This window comes from Rutilus rutilus (genome assembly GCF_951802725.1).
Source record: "Rutilus rutilus genome assembly, chromosome: 10".
NCBI classification, from domain to species: Eukaryota; Metazoa; Chordata; class Actinopteri; order Cypriniformes; family Leuciscidae; genus Rutilus; species Rutilus rutilus.
In genome coordinates, this window is record NC_140215.1 from 9,235,195 (window position 1) to 9,257,563 (window position 22,369).

At 38.2% G+C, this 22,369-nt stretch overlaps 1 protein-coding gene and 1 long non-coding RNA gene across 3 annotated transcripts in view; one reads left to right on the forward strand and one right to left on the reverse strand.

Annotated features, from left to right (window-relative positions):
- vwc2l (von Willebrand factor C domain containing 2 like) overlaps positions 1 to 21,103 on the reverse strand; it is a 31,617-nt gene extending 10,514 nt beyond the window's left edge. Inside the window, exons 1-3 of one of the 2 annotated variants that reach the window (XM_084421178.1) lie at positions 20,521 to 21,103; positions 18,491 to 18,963; positions 7,011 to 7,140 (exon numbers count right to left, since the gene is read on the reverse strand). In XM_084421178.1, coding sequence (XP_084277304.1) covers positions 7,011 to 7,140; positions 18,491 to 18,880 — 520 coding nt within the window. In that variant the 5' untranslated portion in view covers positions 18,881 to 18,963; positions 20,521 to 21,103. Of the gene's footprint in view, positions 1 to 7,010; positions 7,141 to 18,490; positions 18,998 to 20,520 lie in introns of those variants that run through there. The other variant, XM_084421179.1, reaches the window with a different exon arrangement.
- LOC311298353 lies at positions 11,143 to 16,911 on the forward strand. Its single transcript, XR_014628944.1, has 3 exons — positions 11,143 to 11,256; positions 13,889 to 14,092; positions 15,623 to 16,911. It is a non-coding gene; the product is annotated as an uncharacterized lncRNA (long non-coding RNA).
- Positions 21,104 to 22,369: the final 1,266 nt, after the last annotated feature.

Consider the following 22,369-nt stretch of genomic DNA (forward strand, 5'->3'; position numbering starts at 1 on the left):
TCTAGAACTGCAATAACCATCATGTTTACATAGCGTACACATGCTTCTGCATCTTACTCCTGATTTCTCTCATCATGGGGACAGGAGAGTAAATAAATGGGAAAACATAGTAAAGCTTTTTATATAGCACCTTTTTAAATCAGTGCTTACAAAGTGCTTTACATAAAAGAAATTCACAGGAAAAAAAGCATACATACACATAGAAATAAGATAAAATGAAATATAATAAAAAATAATAAAATGTATTAAATATGCATGTGCCCATTCACAGAAAAGAAAAACATGTCTTACTTGAGTGACTTATTTGAAAAAACAACAACTCAGATATTTTGTTGTAAATTTAAAAGTAAAGTATTACTTTACTGGTTACATGAAAAAAGTAATCTGATTACGTAACTGGCATTACTTGTAATGCGTTACCCCAACACTGTTTATTATATTTTTAGTTTTCATTTTAAATTTAAGTTTTAGTAATGTTGTTATGTCCTTTTGTCATTTTTATTCGTTTTTTAGTTAATAATTCTACTTAGCTTTTTATTTATATAATTTCTAGAATATTTCTATTTATTTTAGTTTTTAGTAATTTAAGTACTTCAACTTTAGTACAAAAACAAGTTTTTTAAGTTTAAGTTTTTCATCAAATATTTATATTTTATTTTATCCTTCCCAGGAAGTGCAATCTCTGAATCATATTCTTTCTGTTGCAGTTTGATTCAAAAAATCATATTGGTTTATTTTGACACATACTGTAATTGAAATTTGAACTACGATATGATAAACATTTGACATCTTCAATCTCAGATATCAAGCCTAAAATAGAACAGAAGGCATAAAATCACACTGATATTTCAGCTCTTATGTTGTACAAAGAATGCAAAAACCACCAAGTGATTACTTCTGTCTCCTGTGAAGTGTCTTAAGGGTCTTCACACAGGCGTCGTCTTTTTTTTAAAGAAAAGAAAATGTCCTCTTTCAGTTCACCCAAAAGGGAACTGAGTGAAAATGGCAGTTGGCCTTGGTTGTACCTGACTTCGAAGGTCATTTGGGTTCACTTAAGCTGCAATTGTCAAAAATCTCAAAACCCTTGGGTCTTTTTTAGTAACTTATAGTGGCAAAATTGTGAAAATAAAATGAACCTAGAGCACTTTGCTTCCACAGTTTCACAGTGGAAATTTGTAAACCATTGTAACTGCTACGAACACAATAATGAGTCTAATGCATACAGTGTATATCCTTTACAATGAGGTACGTATGCAGTGCATACATACTACATATTTACAGCATGTTGTAGTTTATGTTTTTTGTTGTTTTATTTAATAAAATTTTGCAGCTTTAAATTCACCCTGTTCTTCACATGTTCTTTCTACATTCAGATCATAGTCATTATCATAGGTGAAGTTACTCTGTTGCAGTGAAGGCCCACGTCATTGCCCTCAGATTAGCTTGCAACCTACAAGTATGCAATTACTATGGTAACTACTGAAGCCACTGAGAGATGGTTGCCCACGATTGATTCACCCACATAGAAACATGGCCTGTTGTCTTTCCAGCAGTGCACAAACTGTGCTAAGTATTGCTGGACAAAGTTCTGGTTAACATGGGCTGGATCCAAGGCTGCATCAAGTGCCAAGGTTTAGAAGCATAATTTGGCAATTAGCAATCAGGAGCAAGCACATCACTATTTCTTGAGGCTGTTTTTGAGTACATATTTACCTCAGCAAAAAAGTACTGCATTCCTGTGAGGTTTGTCAAGAGAGGTTCAGAAAGGAAGTGAAACTTCTTCCACATCTTTCATTTTGACATGACATGCAAGAGAGTCAGATGTGAGCTATATGCAGGGTGCGAACTACAGGGGAGCTAGGGGGTTCTCGGCTCCCCTTAATAAGACATGGGCTCCCCTGAAAACGTGATTTGTGAAATTTTGGGGGGTCTCAAAAAATATTGACACTGTGTTATTTTGACGTTCAATTTCAGTTTTGTGTAATGTGATCATAGTGAATTATTATGTGTAAAATAGCAAAATATCATTCATTAAAGGTATAGCGGAGGATTTTCCCGAATCCACTTTTTGAAAAAATGCACATGCGCAACACTACCTGCTCCCGAGAGGGAACGCCTATTAAACGTGTGCACGAGAGAGCATGCACGAGCCTAGTTCTCCTCGTGCATGCTCTGTTTACAAGTTGCTGTTGGCATGGCTCATACAAGCCTACTTTCCTTTACCTGTCGAGTAGAAACTTCGCGACTGAGGCATCAGTGGGAAGCCCAACCTGTGCTTTTAGCGCACGCCAGCGTGTGAAATATTCTCCCAAAAACATTCATGCAAGACAAAATGTCAAATGCCCTTCCGTGTTTTATTTACTTATTATACTGATCGATTGAGTGAGGACTCAAGACATGATCTGCAATGGAGAAGTAGCTTGTTGCATTTGTGTAATAAATACTATGGTGAACACATTGGAATTATCAAAAATGAACACACAAGGTTTTAGAACATTTCAGCATGATACCTTTTACCATTTGGTCATAATTACTTTAGACAAATTGAGATGTTTACCGTGTCTGCGCGGTGCGTGACTTGTGCCAGGGCTAGCATCGCTAATCATAGCTTACATTAACTTTTACTAGCAGTGATTTTAAATGGATTTCTCCAAATAGCATGCCAAACTTTACCTGTCGAGTAGAAACTTCGCGACTGAGGCATCAGTGGGAAGCCCAACCTGTGCTTTTAGCGCACGCCAGCGTGTGAAATATTCTCCCAAAAACACTCTGGTCTTGTTTCTTTCTTCAGAGGCCTTTCTCTTCTTGTCATACAATTCGTAGACACTTTTTCTCTTGCGACCCTCAGACATTTTGAAAAAACCCGGTGAGAACGGCGAGCTTCAATGAATGGCTGAAACCGTAGCTCACCACACACATACACCTGAAAGTGCGCATGCACAGAAAGCGAAAACTACCTAGGGACGAGCATGTACGACGGCCTTATGTAAACATATCACCAGAATGATTGACAACTAGGAGGACCAATAATCTTGATGATCCACCCGGAAAAAGAAAATCCTCCGCAATACCTTTAATGCATGACAGCGATTTAAACCTAATTCACTTCAATAAAGATAACTATACATGCTATCTTGTCATGAGCATCAAGGTGTGGTGGCGCTGCGGTGCAAATTCCACTCATGTTTAGTACATGTGTTAACTCAAAGATTTGTAGAAAAAATATATGAACGTTGAAGGCCATTGATCTGCGCGCAAAGTCCTTGAAATCCATTCTGCAGTTAGCATATAGCACCACTTCTTGGATTTCTGGACGAACAGCAAAGGAAGCTGACCCCAGGCCTCTGTGGTCGATTCTGTGTTAAGGTAAGGCATGTTATTCCCATATATGTGTTGTGGCTGGGTTATTAAAGGTCTGCGTGACTCTCGATGTCTTATGCCTAATTGAATGAAGGAATTATGGTATTCTTCTGTAGCCTGACGGGTAACCGTTAACCTTAACCGTTGTTCATGTGAACTGTAAGACAGCCTATTTATAGACTATTTGTGGGTGGCTCTTAGCTGTTTGACCTATCTATTCGTATCGATAAAGTATAATAGGTATCCTGTATAGTGATTTATCCTATATAGTGCCTAAGTAGTGCTTCCCCCCCAAAAAAACCCAAACAAAACAAAAACAAACAAGTGGGCTCCCCCAAAGGAAACGTTATATTTCGAACACTGGCTATATGTGTATGGAAGTCTAAAGTTGCGCTTTAAAAAAAGTTATGCTGTCATGTCTGAATTTTGATTGACTGAGACTTGGCATTCCCAGTGTCATTGTTGATCCTCTGCCAGCTCCGTCAATGCTGGGATAAGTGTCTCTTGACATTTAACGTCTCAGTTTGTCCATGTGGAACAATCTGAGAGAGATTACATGACAGGCTTTTTAGAACAGCCTTTGACCAACGCTATTGGAATTGATTGAACTGAAATAAAGTCTCTCGAACTAATTATTTTGCCTTTCATCCTCCTAAAATTGCAACCAAAAAGAGCTAAGTCTAACTGACATGTTAAGCAACCAATCACAGTTTGTTTTTTTCCGAGTCATGTTTAGGTTGGTGAAAATTAAAAGTTGATGTCCCTACAATAAAAGACCGGCGTGCATATACATTCAAGAACTTTGAACTTCACATACTTTTGAAAATCCAGCGTTTAGTTGATTCTGATAAGCGCTCATTGTCACGGTTGTAAACACACCAGACTTTCTTCTTTCATGAGGGGGTTTGGCTTCACAGTGGCTTTGTTTCCCGGCGGATCTTTAATGAACGGGACACATTAGTCTCCCGGAAATCCTGAAGAATTCAACCAATCAGATGACGACGTAGTGTTTCCAATTTTGTGTGCCATATGCATCAGACGTTCAGCTAATGGTCCGTGGGCATGACGTCTGAGGCTGAGACTGTTTTAGGCATCATAAAAACCTTCCTCCTCTCCCTTTTGTTAAAACTAAATCACTGGCCCTGGCCCGAAGAGTCACAAAGCAACTTCTCTTCAAAGGCCGTTATCACCTCTGCTCCCCTGGACAATGCTGGCGGAGACGGTGTCTGGGGCTCTCCTCAAGCTTCAAAGATAGCACAGGAAAGAGGAGAGGTGTGGTGACCCCTACTCTTGAGACTCCCCTGCTTCGCAGCATAGTAATGGTGATATGCTAAAGCCTGCCGGCACGTTGATGTGATTGGCTACAAGGTAGTTTGTGACGTAAGAAACACTGGCGATTTCAAACCGTGTTTTTGAGACTCTTTGTCTCCTTGTCTTTGGCTCACTGCAATTTTAAGGAGAAAATACTCAGCAATGGTGTTGACTTATGAATTTGCAAATGGTTTGTCTTAAAGCATATCAACATTAGTGTATATGTATGTTACTATAAAATGCATCATACTATTTTTACCATACTTTGGTGTAAAACTACACAAATTCTCCAAACCACCATAAGCATGCAAATAAGGTAAAAACTCGCACCTCTGATTGGTCACCTCACCAAAAATGGGTGTGATGGATTGACTAGCTTTAAGAGTTCCCTATCTATAAACATCTTGGCTCAATCTCTTTGAGACATCACACTTCCTGAATTTTTCCTGAAATTACCTTCAAGTTAACTTCGTTGGATTCAACCTGGACCATCCAGAAGATATCAAGCATCAGCGCACTCTTAGCGAAATCATCAAGAATCTCCAGACTCTACCGCATCTAGACTCTTGTTCAGCAACCGAAGTCCATGCAAGTAACCATTTTGCAGCCTTTAGATGCGTTCTAAGTGTTGCTACTTTTTAAAGGTGATTCTGATTCTTTGATGGTTCTCATGGGCTGTGTTTTTTTTTTACTTTTCTTTATTCTGTATATAATCTTTGCTTAGTACTCGTAGTTCACTTATTAAACTCATTATATCCAACCCTGATGTAAATGCCATCTTTGCATGATAAATGCATTACGTAAATGCAGTATTGGGTCAGAAGGCTTTTTGATATAATGCATTGAACACTTTTATCTCAAAGTATCAAGGAAAGAATCTGAATCTTCCTGATATGACCCCTCTAAAGATCTTGGACTGCAGCCTCCCTAAAATGCCACCACCACAAGCTCGTCACCATGCCCTGTCTGTCTGGATTAGTTCTCTTCCAGGCTGTAGGCGAGGTTTGTGCATCTGTGTGTGCGTATCTCTGGCTGTCTTTCTGCGCTAGTAACGCATAAAGTCACAGCCGGTCTCTATTTAGCAACAATACCTTACACCACACTTCTGATTGTAATGTGGATCCTGGAGAATTTAGGTCAACATGTGCCAGAAGGGAAAAAGGAGGGAATTTCATAGATTTTAAAGTTGCACTTAGAAGATTAGATATGATTTTTCTTTACCAATCTATTTTCAAACACGTCTCCTGAGGCGCTCTAAAGAGCGTCAAGATTTCTTTAAAACTGAAGACAGGAACTCGGCTGCAATTTGCAAACTTGATGTCATTTTAGCTTGTTAAAATCTATAACGTCAACAAAAAGGTTAGCTGTCTGATACTGTCATATATTTTTACCCCCGTAAAGCTTTATCTAAAAGCAGATGTTCTTTCAAAACCAGTATTTAAAGATAATATATATACCGGTATTTTTTATTTTATCAGTGTAGAAAAACAATGTTATCACATTGAAAAAGTCACAATTCCAAGTATGTTGACCATGCATTATTATTATTATTATTATTAATTTGACTGATTTAATTTAATATTTTCATTTGTTAATTACAATCGATTTCAATATTTTACATATTAAATGAATATATGTGCACCATATTCACATTATTTATATTTATTATAAATTGTAATATTTTGTATATTTATTATCCTAATCTTAAATGAAAGTTAGCATTTACCTTTTGCTGCCTAATCTACAGTAACATTCCAGTCGTGCAAGCTTCTAGGTTGCCTGGCCTATAAGCACAGTACCGATCAACATTTTATTCATCCCACTGATTCACTGAGCTTACATTTTGTGTTTGTGGCACAGTATCGGACTGACTCAGGAATATCTCTTGCCCTTGGCCATCCAGTGAGCCATTGGAATCCGATAATTGTAATTTTGGAATTGGGTCTTGCTGACTATAGTGCATCAAGTCACAGGAGAGAGGAGTCCCCTTTGGCCAATTAATCCTTCTTAGCATGGTCTTAATCAATGGGACACTGTTTATCTGAACCAAATTTCCCCTGTAACTGAGCAGAGGATTGGTAATCAGAGCTCGCCTGCTGGTAAAACTGAGATCTAATAGAAAGTTTGAGTGGTTTTTAAACAACCTGTGCATAGAGCTGTCTGTTTATATCACACTATAACGGCTATTTCATGAAATCTGATACATGCCAGTCAGCAGATTAATTTTGCTTTCCTTTGGGAGAGAGTAGAGAGAGAACTCTAAGGAATTCTTTAAAGTACACCTAGCAGGTGTTTTCATCTTCTCCATAAACCCATAATAGCAAATAGGGTGTTCTTACCGTTTTTACAGATGGGGCAGCACTGTTCTGGCTCATACACTGGGTTGACGCACTCTGGTACTGCACAGTCAGCGACCACACAGTGCACCTCGTTATTTGGCTCGCAGCGACACCATTCACAGGGCGAAGGCTGGAGAGACAGAGAAATATGATACTGTGAGAGACTCTTAAAGTAAGATACCACAATGGAAGTCAACATGAAATCCAAACTGACCCTATTTGTGAGTCTATGGCCTGTTTGGTTTAAATAAAACGAACCCTTTTGCGATTGCTCTGTTAGTGCGGTTCATTTGAATTAGTGTGAAAGCTGCCATCTGAACCCTGGTGTGCACCAAACAAGCGGACCGAGGCCGCTGAAAAGATGGAACTCAGTCCACTTCCAAACAAACTCTTTTGCGGTTCGAATGATATATGAACGCAACATGGACAAAAGAAATGTAAACAAACCATAAACAGGAAGATGAGACCCTAAAAAGGACAGAATGCTCATGCATACCTGTTTTTTCTCGTCATAGTCGCGATGTTGCCCATCACAGTTCGATACAGGTCTCAGGACCTCGTCTCCTCGTAGCAGATTGTTTGTGTGTGTGACGGAGGGATTCCTGCAGCTGTTTTGACTCCTTTACGCATTTTATAAACTCTTCAAAAAGTTCTCAGCTGATCAAAATACCATCATATGTAGGCTACGCACATACATCGAGCGCCTTTAGCCCAGAACACACCATTGTTTTGCATGTTCTGTAAGTTCCATCTCAAAATAGGCAATACGTCATGAAAGCAAACCAATCAGGTTGTGAATGAATCCCTATGTATCTTTAGGTTCGATGATGAAAATACCAGTCTGAATGCTAAGCGGACCAGGACCAATGTTTTTTTCCTTGTTTTTTTTTTTTCTGGACCTAACGAACCAAGCGAACCAAACTACAAGTGTGAACACACTTAAAGTATACAGTAAAGGCCCTTTCACACTGAGCGCGACGCGATAAAGCTATGCGAAACCCCAATGAATGGAGCTTTCACACTGAACATGAAACGATTGATTGCCTTCAGCTAATTCACGACTGCACGATAGACCTGGCGCTGACCGAGGAATTCCCTCATGTATGTATCTCGTATCACCAATAATTCCATCAGACAGTATCTAACCAGTGACCAAGAAGTTGAGACTGTACCATTCAGTACATACTTGTCAGAGAATATAGCCCAAATTAATAGGTGATTAGTTTCAACATTGCATGTCTGTTTTTTTTTTTTTTGGTTGGTTGGTTGATTGGTTGTTGTTTTTTACACTCCTCCAACTGCTGAATATTACATGTACCCCAAAAGAAATGTGGATTTCTGTGATAATTTCAGAAACTCTAAAAAATGGCTCTGTAGAATATTTAAATCTGTCACCTGTTTTTTAATACTGTTTTAAAACATAAAATCTGTGGTCACATTCAAATACTAGGCTACATGTAGAGTGTGTACCAGCTTCCCACACAGTTCAGGTATGTTTTTAGTCCATTATGTTGGCTGTTGAGGCAAGTCGAATGATGCTACTTCACAATTGCTATGATAATGTTTGATGGTGGGCAGTGTTAAAATTGCATTTCCCACATAGCTTAACATTTTGGCTGAAATCTTAAATCATAAAATCAAGTGTGCTGGCATTATTATGAGTTAACAGTATTTTTTATAAACTTTTATAAATTTTTCTTTTTTTTCACTTAAAGCCAATTTTTCCCCATTTGTGCCACAATATAGGCCAATATTGTGCAGATTTGGTTGACTAGTGCACCTTTACTCTGTTCTCAGCTCTTGAACTCTGTAGCCCCTTCGAAGTGATCGATAGGCTCTCTCTGGCTTCTCTCACAGGTCTCCTTTATGTTCACACAGAGAGTTTTGAGGTACGACCTTTTCAAGGAAGTGTCTGGGTGGTTTGATGTATCTTCCACATCCTGATAATTGAAACAGCAGTGTCCACTGGGACGTTCAAACTCTCATATTATTTTGCACTCTTATTCTAATTTATGTGTTTAGTTTAACTTCCACAGTAGCAATTTTGGAATGTTCTCTAGTCTTCATTTTCACAGCAGTCTTTTATAGTAATGGTTCCTCATCTCTGGGGTTCCTCTCCAGAAAGTGTGGAAGTTATTTGAATGATTCCCAGGTAGAGGCCAATTGTGAGGCAACTTTGTCATTGTTATGGCAATTGTTTATTTTTGCAAGAAATTATGCAACATGGGGACTGAAATTTTATGCTAACAGGATATATACAGGGGTTGGACAATGAAACTGAAACACTGGCACTATATTAGTGTTGGAGGTTTCGTACCTATATATGTGCGGCCTGGTGGGCAATCTTCACTGATTGGACATTCCATCAGTAAGCAGATTCACATAAAATACTGCAATACATACATCACAATGCGAGACATATCAGAGTTCAAAAGAGGACAAATTGTTGGTGCACGTCTTGCTGGTGCATCTGTGGCCAGGACAGCATGTCTTTGGTGTATCGAAAGCTATGGTAACCAGGGTAATGTCGGTAGCTATACCACCATGTAGGACAAACCATATCCAACAGTAGTAACTGTCGACGCAAGAAGAAGCTGTCTGAAAGGTATGTCCAAGTACTAACCAGGATTATATCCAAAAAACATAAAACTACAGCTGCCCAACTCACTGCAGAATTAAATGCGCACCTCGACTCTCCTGTTTCCACCAAAACTGTTTGTCGGGAGCTTCACAGCGTCAATATTCATGGTCGGGCTGCTATAGCCAAACACTCATGCCAATGCCAAATGTCGGTTTGATTGATGCCAACAGTGCAAATCTTGGGCTGTGGACAATGTGAAACATGTATTGTTCTCTGATGAGTCCACCTTCACTGTCTTTCCCACATCTGTGGGAGTTACAGTGTGGAAAAGCCCCAAAAAAGCTTACCAACCCAACTGTTGCGTGCCCAGAGTGAAGCATGGCGTGGATGAGTGATGGTTTGGGCTGCAATATAATGGCATTGACTACTGTGTCAATGCCAAGGACTACCGAACCATTCTGGAGGACCATGCACACCTAATGGTTCAAGCATTGCACCCTGAAGGGGGTGCCGTGTATCAGCATGATAATTCACCAATACACACAGAAAGACTTGTGACAGAATGGTTTTATGAACATTAATGTAAAGTTGAACATCTCTCATGGCCTGCACAGTCACCAGATCTAAAAAATTTTTGAGCCACTTTGGGTTATTTTTGAGAGCTGAATTTTGAGTTTCTGCAGTTAAAAATATATGTCAGATACATATATATATATATATATATATACAGTATATATACAGGATTCTATATAAATGCCTTGGCCATAGTCCTTTTCTGATGTATATTGCACATAGAACTGTAAAACCCTTTCTCTGTCTTTTTTTTCATCAGTCAGCCCAAAGTACTGGGTTGATTCAGCAACCGCTTGATGAAGAAATAATGACTGAATTTGCCAGCATTTGTCAGGTTAGTGCCATCAAATCTTTTTGAATCAAAATGTTTGTTTTAAATGTTTAGTAACAAGCAAACTAGGTATCTTAACTAAATGATAAATATTCCCTTTATTTGAAAAAATATGTCTATGAAATAATGAGTATTTATTACTTTGGAATGGCACAAATTCTTATCACAAATATACACATTTTCTGCTTTTTCTGTTCATGGGAATTGCTGCACCATTATTAGAATTTTTTATTTTTTTTTTCTGATGAAAAACTAATTCTAAATGACACAAAACAAACCAAGCATTTAGAATGAACTTTCATTCAGTTTTGGGTCAGTAAGATTTTTTTTTTTTTTAAATCAAAAGTCACAGTCATTAGTAATAATAATGACATTAATAATGTTTCAAAATATTTCTATTTCAAATGTTGATCTTTTGAACTTTCTATTCATCAAATAATCCTGAAAAAGGTGTATCATGGTTTCCAGCACGACTGTATTCAACACGATAACAAGAAGAAATGAAGAATAAATTCAGCCTTGGTGATCATAACAGACTTAAAAAAACATTGACAATGTATTAAATTGTAGCACTGGGACATATTTGAAAACTATGGGATGGTACAACCCGTTTAATTAATTAATTTCATCTTTTAAACAGAGGTGACACTGACTCGTGCGTATGCTAGCATGGATCACACAGGGCTGAAGGTTTCGGGGACAGACAGAGATTGGAACCCTTGTCCTGGCAGAGGTCATGGCCTTTAGTCTCTGCACACTGTGTAAGTGGCACGTACACTAATAATCCTCTGTTCTCCATTGATAACAGCATTCAGTCCAGTGGGACAGGGGCTTGTGAACTTGCCCATACAAATCATTTGTAATTGTGCCAGACTCCTCGGAGGGCCAACACACGGCAAAAAAGCATACAATGGGCAGCAGTGGGCACAAGCGTCTGGTTTTCATTGCCTATATTGTAGAGAATACTGAGATTAACATTCTCGCTTAAGAACAGACTATGATCTTGAACATTTTGCTTTGCTAAAGGGCACTTGAGCAGTGTCTTAAATGGGTATTATGAGATTCAAAGTGTACATGCAGTACTACAAAAAAATCACCCTTACAAAGTATCCATTACATTCATTCAGTGGTTCATATCATGTTCTGCTGAAAATACTTTTTAAGTAACTAGGCCTGGATCACTCTTATTGTAAAGGCTTTACATTTTCCAAGATTATCTACTTATGGTATTAGACATTATTCAACAACATGGTTCCAACAAAAATGTAAGCAAATCAAATGAAAGGAACAAAACTGAGTAATTTCAGGGCACAATTTCCCTTCCCAATTTCTGATTTTAAGCCAGTCTGGCCAAGCTGGTGTTCAGCTGGTTTACCTGCTAGATTTTCTTAATTTGACAATGTCTCATAAACCAACAAACCAGACCAACCTAATCAGGTCAGGCTGGTTTAAGCAGATTTTTTTTTTAAGTCAAGATTAAATAAATTCATTCAAAATGAATTATTGTTACTTAGGTGCATATGCATTTTGGGTGCTCTCAAAAATAGTGCATTAATTTTTGTGATACATTTTTTAGTTTAGAAAGACCGACCGACATGGTCCGCATGTAGGCCTGTCCTATGATCAGCCAATCATTCATTCAAGGGCTTTTAAATTATTCAAGCTATAAACGTTTCAGTTCAGTTCACATCAGGGACCATAGTTCATAGCACTGCTCCCACGGCAACTGGCGATTCGTTTTGATGTGTGACCAAAAGTGGTTTCATTTACTTTGTCTCTTGTCTCTTATTAACATGCAAAGCCAGCATATATATATATAGACTGATACTGTATATCAGTGGCGGATGATGGGATGATGCTTTTCTAAAGAAGAGCACTGCCATCCATTATTAAGGACAAAAACTGTACCAGAGACAGTATAAGTGCTAGAAGAAGGTCCACTTCTAGGAAAACATACGAGAAGTCATGCATCCCATGTAATCTTATAGCATTCACTACTGCTGTATAAATATATATACAAGTATATATACTGCAGGAGAAAAGAGAGAGTGCTGAACAATATATTTGGCATTCTGCAGGTAGTATAAATACTATGAACACATTTACTGAAAGGCAGATGACAGTATGAGCAGTATTTTGTAACTGCAAAGGGTAACGTGTGATATTTTTGTACTGTTGTCCGATTACATTGATTTCTGTATGGCTCATGTGATTAAAAGATTTTGGAAACGCCTGTAGTATTAGGACTAGGTCATATGGGTGAGTAAATAATGATAGTATTTCCTCAATGGGGCCTCACCACTGAATCGTGTGGGCATGCTGGCTCTAAAGTGGTAAAAAAAAAATATGTTAAAACCAGTTATATTCACTAATGGTGCCACTGATGGCTCAGATGCAGAGCTTGAGTCATCAGATGCTAATGAGTTTAAGCATAGATGTTGAGCTACATCGTTCTGACAGCATTCTGGGAAATGCAGTTCCAGACATGAGGGTGACTAAAAGGCTTATGCGAAGTGCCGAAAATGTTAAAGATCACGGTGGGTTGCAAAGGTTGCATTCCTATGTGGCTATGTTAAAACAACACCAGGATCGGGGAATACAAGACAGAGAGGATGGTGGGAAAATCAAGATACTGAAGCTGGTGACCACCAATTTCCACTTGAACCATTTGGAATTATAAGATTAAACTTGCTGAAACCATTTCATAGTTCCAGTTTCCGCTGGCCTACTTGTTGGCTATTAATCAGTGTTTTAAATTAAAACCATGCTGTTCCTCAGGCAGTTGGATCGGAAAATCAATTTAAGCAATTCATTTCAGGTGCTTTTTATAGCTATTTCCTCTCACAGGTGTCAGAGTTTGAGTGAGTACAGTCACTAATTACTGCTCACTGTAGCATATGCAGATGAGAGGGCAACTTATTTTGCATGTACGTGTGCGCAAGAGAGAGAAAGAGACGTCGTAGTTGAAACATTTCTAAGCGGAAATTCTAAACTGATTTCTCTACATATCTGTTTTAATAAAGTTGCAGTCTGACAGTGATGGGCACTGCCTTGGTTTTGATGGAATTTAAATTGACATTTCCTCGTTGAATATTCAGCATGAAAAATGCGCAGCCGTCTGTTTCGAGATGCTGAACAAAACGGACGCACTGTTCTTTTGTTGAAGCGTTGAGCGATACTCATGACAAGACAATTCCAAACCTTGAGGAATGGAGAGTGTTATCTGATTCATTTACAAAACATGCTTTTCTCTGAATGCTTGAGGATTCAGCAAGAAAAATCCAATGAGGGTACCCAGATATAAGCTTTTGAAAGGATATGTCTAATTTTATTTTGCATGCATTATCTATTGGCCATTCCCTTAAAACTTCATTTTCTCACCCCCTCTCACAGGTATTCCCCTTCCTGGTGATCCCAGGCACACAGACGGGATCGTTCAGAGCTCACATCCCGGCCCTAGCCTTTCTGCCTGGGATCTGAACTCACCATAAAGCTCAGGTCTCTTGCTTGCAGCTGAGATGTGGCTGGGGATGCGGCGGTGGAGTGGCTCCCTTCCACGGCTGCTGGGGGACCCTGTAGGTGAAACACCTACTGAGGGTAAGTTTCAGAGCTCTTAGTGAATATAACACAATAGCAGAATAGGAACCACTACCCCCCAGAACCCCAATCCCACTGCCCCCTAAAATCACCAAATATAGGCCTGGTTTCACAGACAGGGCTTAGATAAAGCCAGGATTAGGCCTTAGTTAAATTAGGACATTTAAGTAGCTTTTATAAATGTGCCTGAAAAAACATTTGTGACAAAACAAGGCATTGACATATTTTAGGATTTGTCAGTGCAAGTCGCTTTCAGTTAAGACAGCTCAAACATGCATTTTAATCTGGTACTAGTTTAAGTCTTGTCTGTGAAACTGGGCATTAATGTTATAATCATATTGTTTTTATATGTTCTTACACTCCTAGTACAGTATATTTTGTTCTTGTGTAAAGTGGCCACACAATGTATTTGGACAATTTCATTGCATTAGTAAACCAAGTAGTATATCTGTAAACTATTTTTTTTATTATTATTTTTATTATTATTATTAACTTAACCGACTGGGCCAGTTCTCCACTACCGTTTAAAAGTTTAGGGTCTGTAAGATTTTTTTTTATTTCCACCAAGGCACCAAGACATGTGATTAAAAATACAGTAAAAACATTAGCATTAGCATTGTAAAATATATAAATTTAAAGTAACTGTTTTCTATTTTAATATGTTTTAAAACTGTTTACTCCAGTGTTCAGTGTCGCATGATCCTTCAGAAATCATTTTAATATGCTTATTTAGTGCTCAAATGCATTTCTTATTATCAATATTGAAAACAATATAGAATAAATAAAGTGAAAATAGTGATTTTTGTGAAAATATAACATATTTCTTTGATGAATAGAAAGTTGGCATTTGAATCGAAATAGAAATCTTTTGTAACATTATAAATGTCTTTACTGTCACATTTGATCAATGTAGTGCATCCTAAAAGTATTAATTTCTTACTGACCCCATTTTTTTTTTTTTTACAGTAGTATATGTATGCATTTGCTTGTTTTGTTTTTTTAAATGATCCAAACCAATGATCCATTTCCAAATACTTTTTGGAGCCACTGTATTTGCAAACTTGTATTTTTATATTAAATATAAAAGGCTTCCTAATATATCCTTCCTCCTCAAAGCACAGAGAGAAAATGTGCAGGAAGAGAGAAGTGATGTAATTGTCTGTTATACTTTATTCTCTCAGGGTTTCGACTGACAGAATTGTATGAGCATGCTCTTCCTGAACTTTCACTGGAACATTGTAAAAATCAAGACATGTATTGGATGAGCTATTGCCATGTTTTAGAAATGATGTGATCAACTCAGTTGGTATAAATCCTATAGCTCTTTTAATCACCCTCAGCCTGGGAAGCATGACATTTAATAAACCACATAACCGTCCGGGCCAAGCTGGGTTACACACGGGTCAACGTGAATCGCTTTGATGATGCACTTCGATTCTTTCATTTCAAAATCCGTCGCTCAGCTGTCATTTGCAGTGATTAGAAACAACAAAAAGCTCTGCTGACTGATTGGTCTTTCTTATTCTACAGTGAAAAGCCTTCTCCGCGTGTAAGATTCATATCTCTGTGGGGCTCCTCCCACTCCTGCCGAGACAAGTAAATACAGTCCTCGCTAAAGAAAGGCTGAGGAAATGCCAATGTGGCCCACACCAAAGGTTACCCTGTCGGCTTCTCTTAATTGGATCAGCTATCAAGAGCCGTGATGCCCTTTGATTCCCATTCACAGCTGGACTTCAGTAGTTGCTTTTTAATTCAAAGAGATCTCACTGGACACTATTGAGCGACGATGCCTCGTTTGCTTAATGCACAACTCAAATTCAGAGCAGAAACTGATCAAAAATGGATTTCTGCTGGTTATGAACTGCATCGCTTTGTTTATGGGCTTTCAGTCAGGGTCTCTTCTGACGGGAGATAATCAATAGAGTCAGATAAACGGTTTTAAAGGTAATAAAAGATTGTAAGTGGTCCTTCCACTCAAGGTTGGAGAGAACATGCGGGTGAGAGGCTGTATTGATGGACCCGATCTTTTTATCAAACAGACTAGGCAAATACGTCTAGCTGAACCATATGCTTGCATCACAACAGGGCTAATCAGCCGCCTAACAAAGATGGATTTGATTTAAAAGTCTTAGAGACCCTAATTAAAAGAAACTGCTTGGCTTTGTCAGTCTTTCCCTAGTAATGCCATTTATGTCATTTAACCTTCTTGTTAGCCACAAAAAGATTTCTTAGACCTTGCCAGCTTTTACAGATTTTAATTTGATTGGCACGAGTTTGACTTCAAAACCTTAATACCCAGTCTTTGTTTATAGAGAAACAGGCCAAGGTACTGTTTGTGGAACTGAATTTAGATTGACACCTCAAAGAAAACACTAGGTATTACAATAAAATGCTGATTTTGTCAAAAGCTGGCCAGCCCCATGTTGATACAACAGAACTGTGAGTGATAATATATCAGATGTTGCCGGATGGGAAATTCATCACCCGGAGTGAGACTAAATTACATAGACCTTCCACCCCACGGTAATCCTGATATTAAACATAGTTCTGGATTTTATCTACTGGTAACATAGTCTAAGATAATAATATTTGCAATACATTTAATGTTGGGAGACAGGTTGCCTAAAAAGGCCTGAATTTACATTATCTCAAGATTAAACTCAATGAATCAGATGTGAGCATGAGATGAATGCTAATGATATCTTGTTCTCTGGAGAGAGAAGATTCAGGATACATGCAGTGCAAATCCACGAAAAAGATCCAAAGCATCACAATTAAGATTAAACGCATAATTACCAATGTGGCCAGTGAAGTATAAATTATAAGAAACGTCGAAGAACATTTCTTATGCTCTGTCTGTTCTTTCTCCTTAATAAATGCATGATGTTTATCTTAAAATATCATTTTTGAAATAGGATTTTGCTCAGTGTGATTAATCATTACAAATAACTATCCAAATTATAATATTGAATGTTATTAAATTATAAATAAATGTTAAATGATCAAAATAAGTGTATTAAAATTCATGTTAAACATACATTTAGAGTTCTCAAGAGAGATGAAATTCATAAATGGTGCTAACATGTGTTGGAAACTCTAATCTAAGAGGTGCACTTGCAAGTCCAAAGACTAATTTTGTGTCTGATGATTTATTGCTTTGTCCTTTGTTGATATCTAAAACTTGTATTAGAGTTTGCAGTTGCTGAAACAGACCACGTTAACCCTGGAAATGAGCTTTGTTGATGAAAGTAAAAATTCTGTGATCAAGGGCATCTGTTGTGATCTCATCAGTCACTTTCCTGGTGTTGCAAGTTTCAATTCTCTGACATTGTATGTAAAAAAAAAAAAAACACTCTTTTTGTGTGGCTTAGGCTGGGAACTAATACTTCTGAGAGTCTTTCTGGTATGTAAAAATAATATATGTACCACCTGCTATCTGCATCCCTGCATGTAGAAATGCATCAGTCCACGTAAACAAGGGTCCTGTTGATGTTAGTAATGTTATGTTTTATATAGGCCTACATTATATAGTATTACAGAAATATAGTAGCCTATATGCAGCTGCTTAATAGACTACTTATGGTAAATAGATGTGGCAATATGAGGCAACTTCTTGTTCCTCATCAAAGAGCTTACAACAACATGTTAGATCTGATAAAGCGGTCATGAAATACTGAATGCCTCATATATTTGTCAATTCTATGTCTTCTGAGTCTCCAGTTAGTAGAATGGTTCGTCATGCAACACAACATGTATCTGTGTATGGCTGATGGGTCTTTTTAAGAATGCTTCAGTGCTTTGTTGTATGATTGATTGGCTTGCTTTCTTCCTCTGATCAATATAAATAACTAGAATCTAAAGTCAAGAGAAAATGCATGCCACTTTTAAATGGATTGCTCTGTCAAGTGGATTGTTTTTGTGGCACAGTTCTAATCAAATTACAGTTGATAGTGATGGATAGGACTTATCATGATGAGCTGGAGTAAAACAAGAACAAAACTATCCCACAATATCCATACTGCACTCATACACGGACCCACCCACACAGACTAATATACTGTATTTGAGGACATAGCAAGCAAGATTCATATTGTCATGAACGCTGTCTTTGAGCCAGACATGTGAAATTTGTAGACTTGAGTAAACAATTCAAACTCTTTAAAGAACAATCCACCCACAATTCAAGAATAATGGAAAGGCTTTTTTCCACCTGGACCTTTTTTAAACAAAGTCCCCATGATATGACACTGTACATGGTTGAAGTTTCAGCTGTAGTGCAAGACGCACGTAATAATTAATGCAAAGGCTGTGGGTTACACAATGCAATGCTAAATTAATAAAGTAACCTCGTAATCTTGCAATAGTTATTCTGGTAATTGGGAGGCAGCGTGATCCTACCTTGAACTCCTCCAGGATTTTATAAGTCTTCCCTCTGTATTCACAGAAGTTTTTGACCTCCTTGCATTCGGGGCAACACCCGTTGTGTTCCACCTTGGTGCACTTGGGGTGAATTTTAGGGCACTCGGGTTGGTCACAGACAGGTCCGTCCTCCGTACACACGCACGGGCAGTTCGAGTGGCCAGGGAAGAAGCGTTCCCCGAGCTTGTACACGAAGCCACTGTCATCCACGCAGCCTTTCCCTCGGTAGTCATCGAAAATGATGTCATTGTTGGCAGTTCTCTCGGCCTCTTCCGCGGCGGGATAGTCCTCAGGGCCGACAGAAGCCGGCGAGACAGCGGCGTTCAGGGCGAGCAGCACGACGCAAATCGCCGGGAGAAAAGGGCCCATCCTTTGCCGCGGCAGTCTTGACGCATTCAAGGAGAGTGTCTCAGGTCCCTTAAGTTGTAAGTCTCCATGCTGCAAATATGACACTGAAAGAAATGTAAACAACCCGTAGCTTGATAACTGGGCATGCATTTTCTTTATCTTAACTCATAAAAAGATCGTCACAATGATCATGGTACAGTTTACTGAGAAATGTAACCTCGAATGAATGGGGAGTGTTGTAACAATGTTTTAATCAGGTTTTTTTTTTTTTTTTTTTTTTACTGTCTCAAACCTTCCAATGCTTTTATTGTAGGCTATTTATCTGCTACAAGTTTATATGACTTAAACCTAAACTGTATAAATTAGTGTCAGGTACAGAGTGCTGTTATACTAGTATGAGTTGCAACACCTATTGAATTTATTTTGTATGAATTTGCTGTGGTAGTCAGACTTATTTGCATATATATATATATATATATATATATACACACACACACACACACACACACACACACACACACACACATATATATATATATACACACACACACACACACACACACACACACACATTGGGAAGCGTTACAACCCTCCCAATCTTGTCGTTAGTCACGAAGTAAACATGTAGATATCAGAAAAGACATGTTTTACATCAAATTAAATAAATTCCGACTGATCTGATTTGCAAATCAAATTAGAAACCAGACATAAAAGCTATTTTGAGGAAAGTGAAATTGCCTGTCCTGTAAATAAAACTTCTACTGTCTCCTCATGAGGATGGGGGTCATGTATGTTAGTGGTTTCACCCCTGTTAAACTGAAGGTGTTGCAACTCACCCAGTGTTACAGCACTCCCCGGTCTCCCATACTGGTTAATCTCTGGTAAAGATCTGTCATTTGTTCCCATACAGAATGCACTATCAGCCGAAGATACGTATAGATGGATGAAGAGTCAGCTCACATAAACGTGGTGTGTTTTCCTCCTAAATGCTGTCTCTGGTGGAGGTGGTGAAAATATTACTTTGAAGCATCAAAAATAAAACGTGTGTACGGGGGAAAAGCCCCCGAAGAGCAAAGTAAATCAACACAAACAAAAACCCAGATAATCACAGGCATCATAGACAGTGCTCAACAAAGTTAGCCAGGATGTCTATTTCTCAGGGACAACAGGTAGCTCCCCAGCTTCTAATTCCTCACTGCAGATAGATGTGCATTGACCATGTCCGTACATTTCCATGCTCTGAATTTCATCTTCTCCAAGAGCCCTGAAGAAACGACACGGTTTCTGTGTCATTAACGAGTGCGTAATGGGCTTCAGTCCAAATGCCTCTTCACTCGTGAAAGCACGAGAAATTAACCATAAACGGCACAGCAGAGCAAAATTCTGCACGCACTTAGAAGCTGGCAGAGTAAAGCACTTCAAAGGAAGAGTTTCCCTTTTACACTGAAAGATAGTCTAGTATTGTCAATGTCTAGTCTATAATAAAATGACTGCCTCTGGCATGCTGAATGTATCTGTGCAGAGACTGTCTGCCTTGAATGTAGTGATATAGTAATGGTAAAGTAATATAATCATGGCCATGCAATATTAATTAAATATTGCATTGAAGTATTGCAATAAACACGAATACACCTTTAGCCAAGTGGCTGGACTAGACTTACCGCGTTGAAATGTCTGGTTCCACTTTGTTGGAATCGTAATCAAACGAGCAAGTGCACCTTCATGATGATAAACTCCAAAAAAATCATTCCAATTCGGGTTGGTGCAAAAAATTTGCTTACTCCAATACAACAGATAATCCGAATGTCTCTGCTATTTACAAATTAATGCTGATCATGTCCACTTCAGAAATGACATATCCAGACACGCAGATGATAATTATGATTCCCCGATCATTAAGATACCTCTCATGATATGGAAAAGGAAGGGGAAAAGATCCAAAACATATGTACAAATGTACTTCCTTCTCGTGATCATCTAGTCATCCGCGACATTTAAATCAACTCCCAAATACTGCAGGTGGAACAGTATAACGCCATTTGGTCTTCGGCACCTCCGCCGAGAAAACAATTTGATGTCAAGTTAATAAACGAGATTAGATTCGATAGCATTGCGTTTCCCCAGAGCGAAAGTAAGTTTATCTACATTGGAGATGCTCGCGCCTCCAGAGCAGACAGAAAAGCATCGTCTGAGACAGCGCTACTAAGTTGAGTGCGGAGAGGAATGAGAACAGAGGAGCGTTTCATCTTCAATAGGTCGCCTCAGTGAGTTCAGCACCGCGGACAGTGCCGGATCTAGAGTTCAGAACCACGGATAGCGCTCGATTCTGCACTGCCGGTGCTCCAATCTTCTCCTTGCTAAATTCTCTAATCATGAAGCATGATTTTGCGAAACGTGCAACAGGACACTCTCTGGATCTCTCTGGATCTTTTGTCATATTTTGCTACTCTTCTCAGCGTTTTCATTCGTAAATGAAAAGAAGTCATTAAATCGAGTTTGGTCATGAACAGTGAATCTTATAACAACAATTGAAGATTTTATTGCATACGCTGATAAATTGTAAACTGAATCCACAGAAATATGCAAAATTGTTGTGCAGAAGGTAACCCATAGGGGCCACTGCATTACTGTATTTGATAGTGAGCTGAAGGTGGGCAAAACAGGCATTATTATTGGTGCATTTTGTGTCCTTCGTGAACATATGTGTAAACAATGAAAAGCTGACAGTAACTTTTACTGTGCTATTATACACATATTTCATAATGCATCAATTCAAATGCAGAAATAAATGTATTTGTGTGTGTGTGTGTGTGTTATTTTGTTCCTTTCTACCAGGATATATTATATATTGGTAACACTTTATTTTGATGGTCCTTTTTGAACATTCTGTTGATATAAGTAACTTTGCAACTACATGCCAACTAACTCTCATTTGAGTATTAGTAGACTGTATGCTTATATTTGCTAACTCTTTATTGTAATGGTCCCTCAACAGACATTCTACTGACTATAAGTAACTTTGCAACTACATATCAACTTATTCTAACCCTACCAGTCTACTAATACTCTACTAACACTCTGATGAGAGTTAGTAGACATGTAGGTGCAACGTTACTTATAGTCAACAGAATGTGTTAAAGGGACCATCAAAATAATATATTGTATATATAATAATATTGTTTTCCCAGGTTATGTGTCACCATCAGAACTCCAACGTATTAAGATTACGGACAATTGTATATCTTGTCAACATCTCTTCAAGGACAAGTAAGTGCCTTCACTCTCTCTCTCCCTCTTATTTACTTTATTTTATATTTAAAATTTGTCTGTAGGGGGAGATCTAAAAATGCTACCATGACAGTAAACGACTAATAATTGATAACTGGATATTTGTAAAAATACCAGCATTAAACTCTCTTTGTAATAAACACCTTGTGTATATATATATACAGTACAGGCCAAAGGTTTGGAAACATTACTATTTTTAATGTTTTTGAAAGAAGTTTCTTC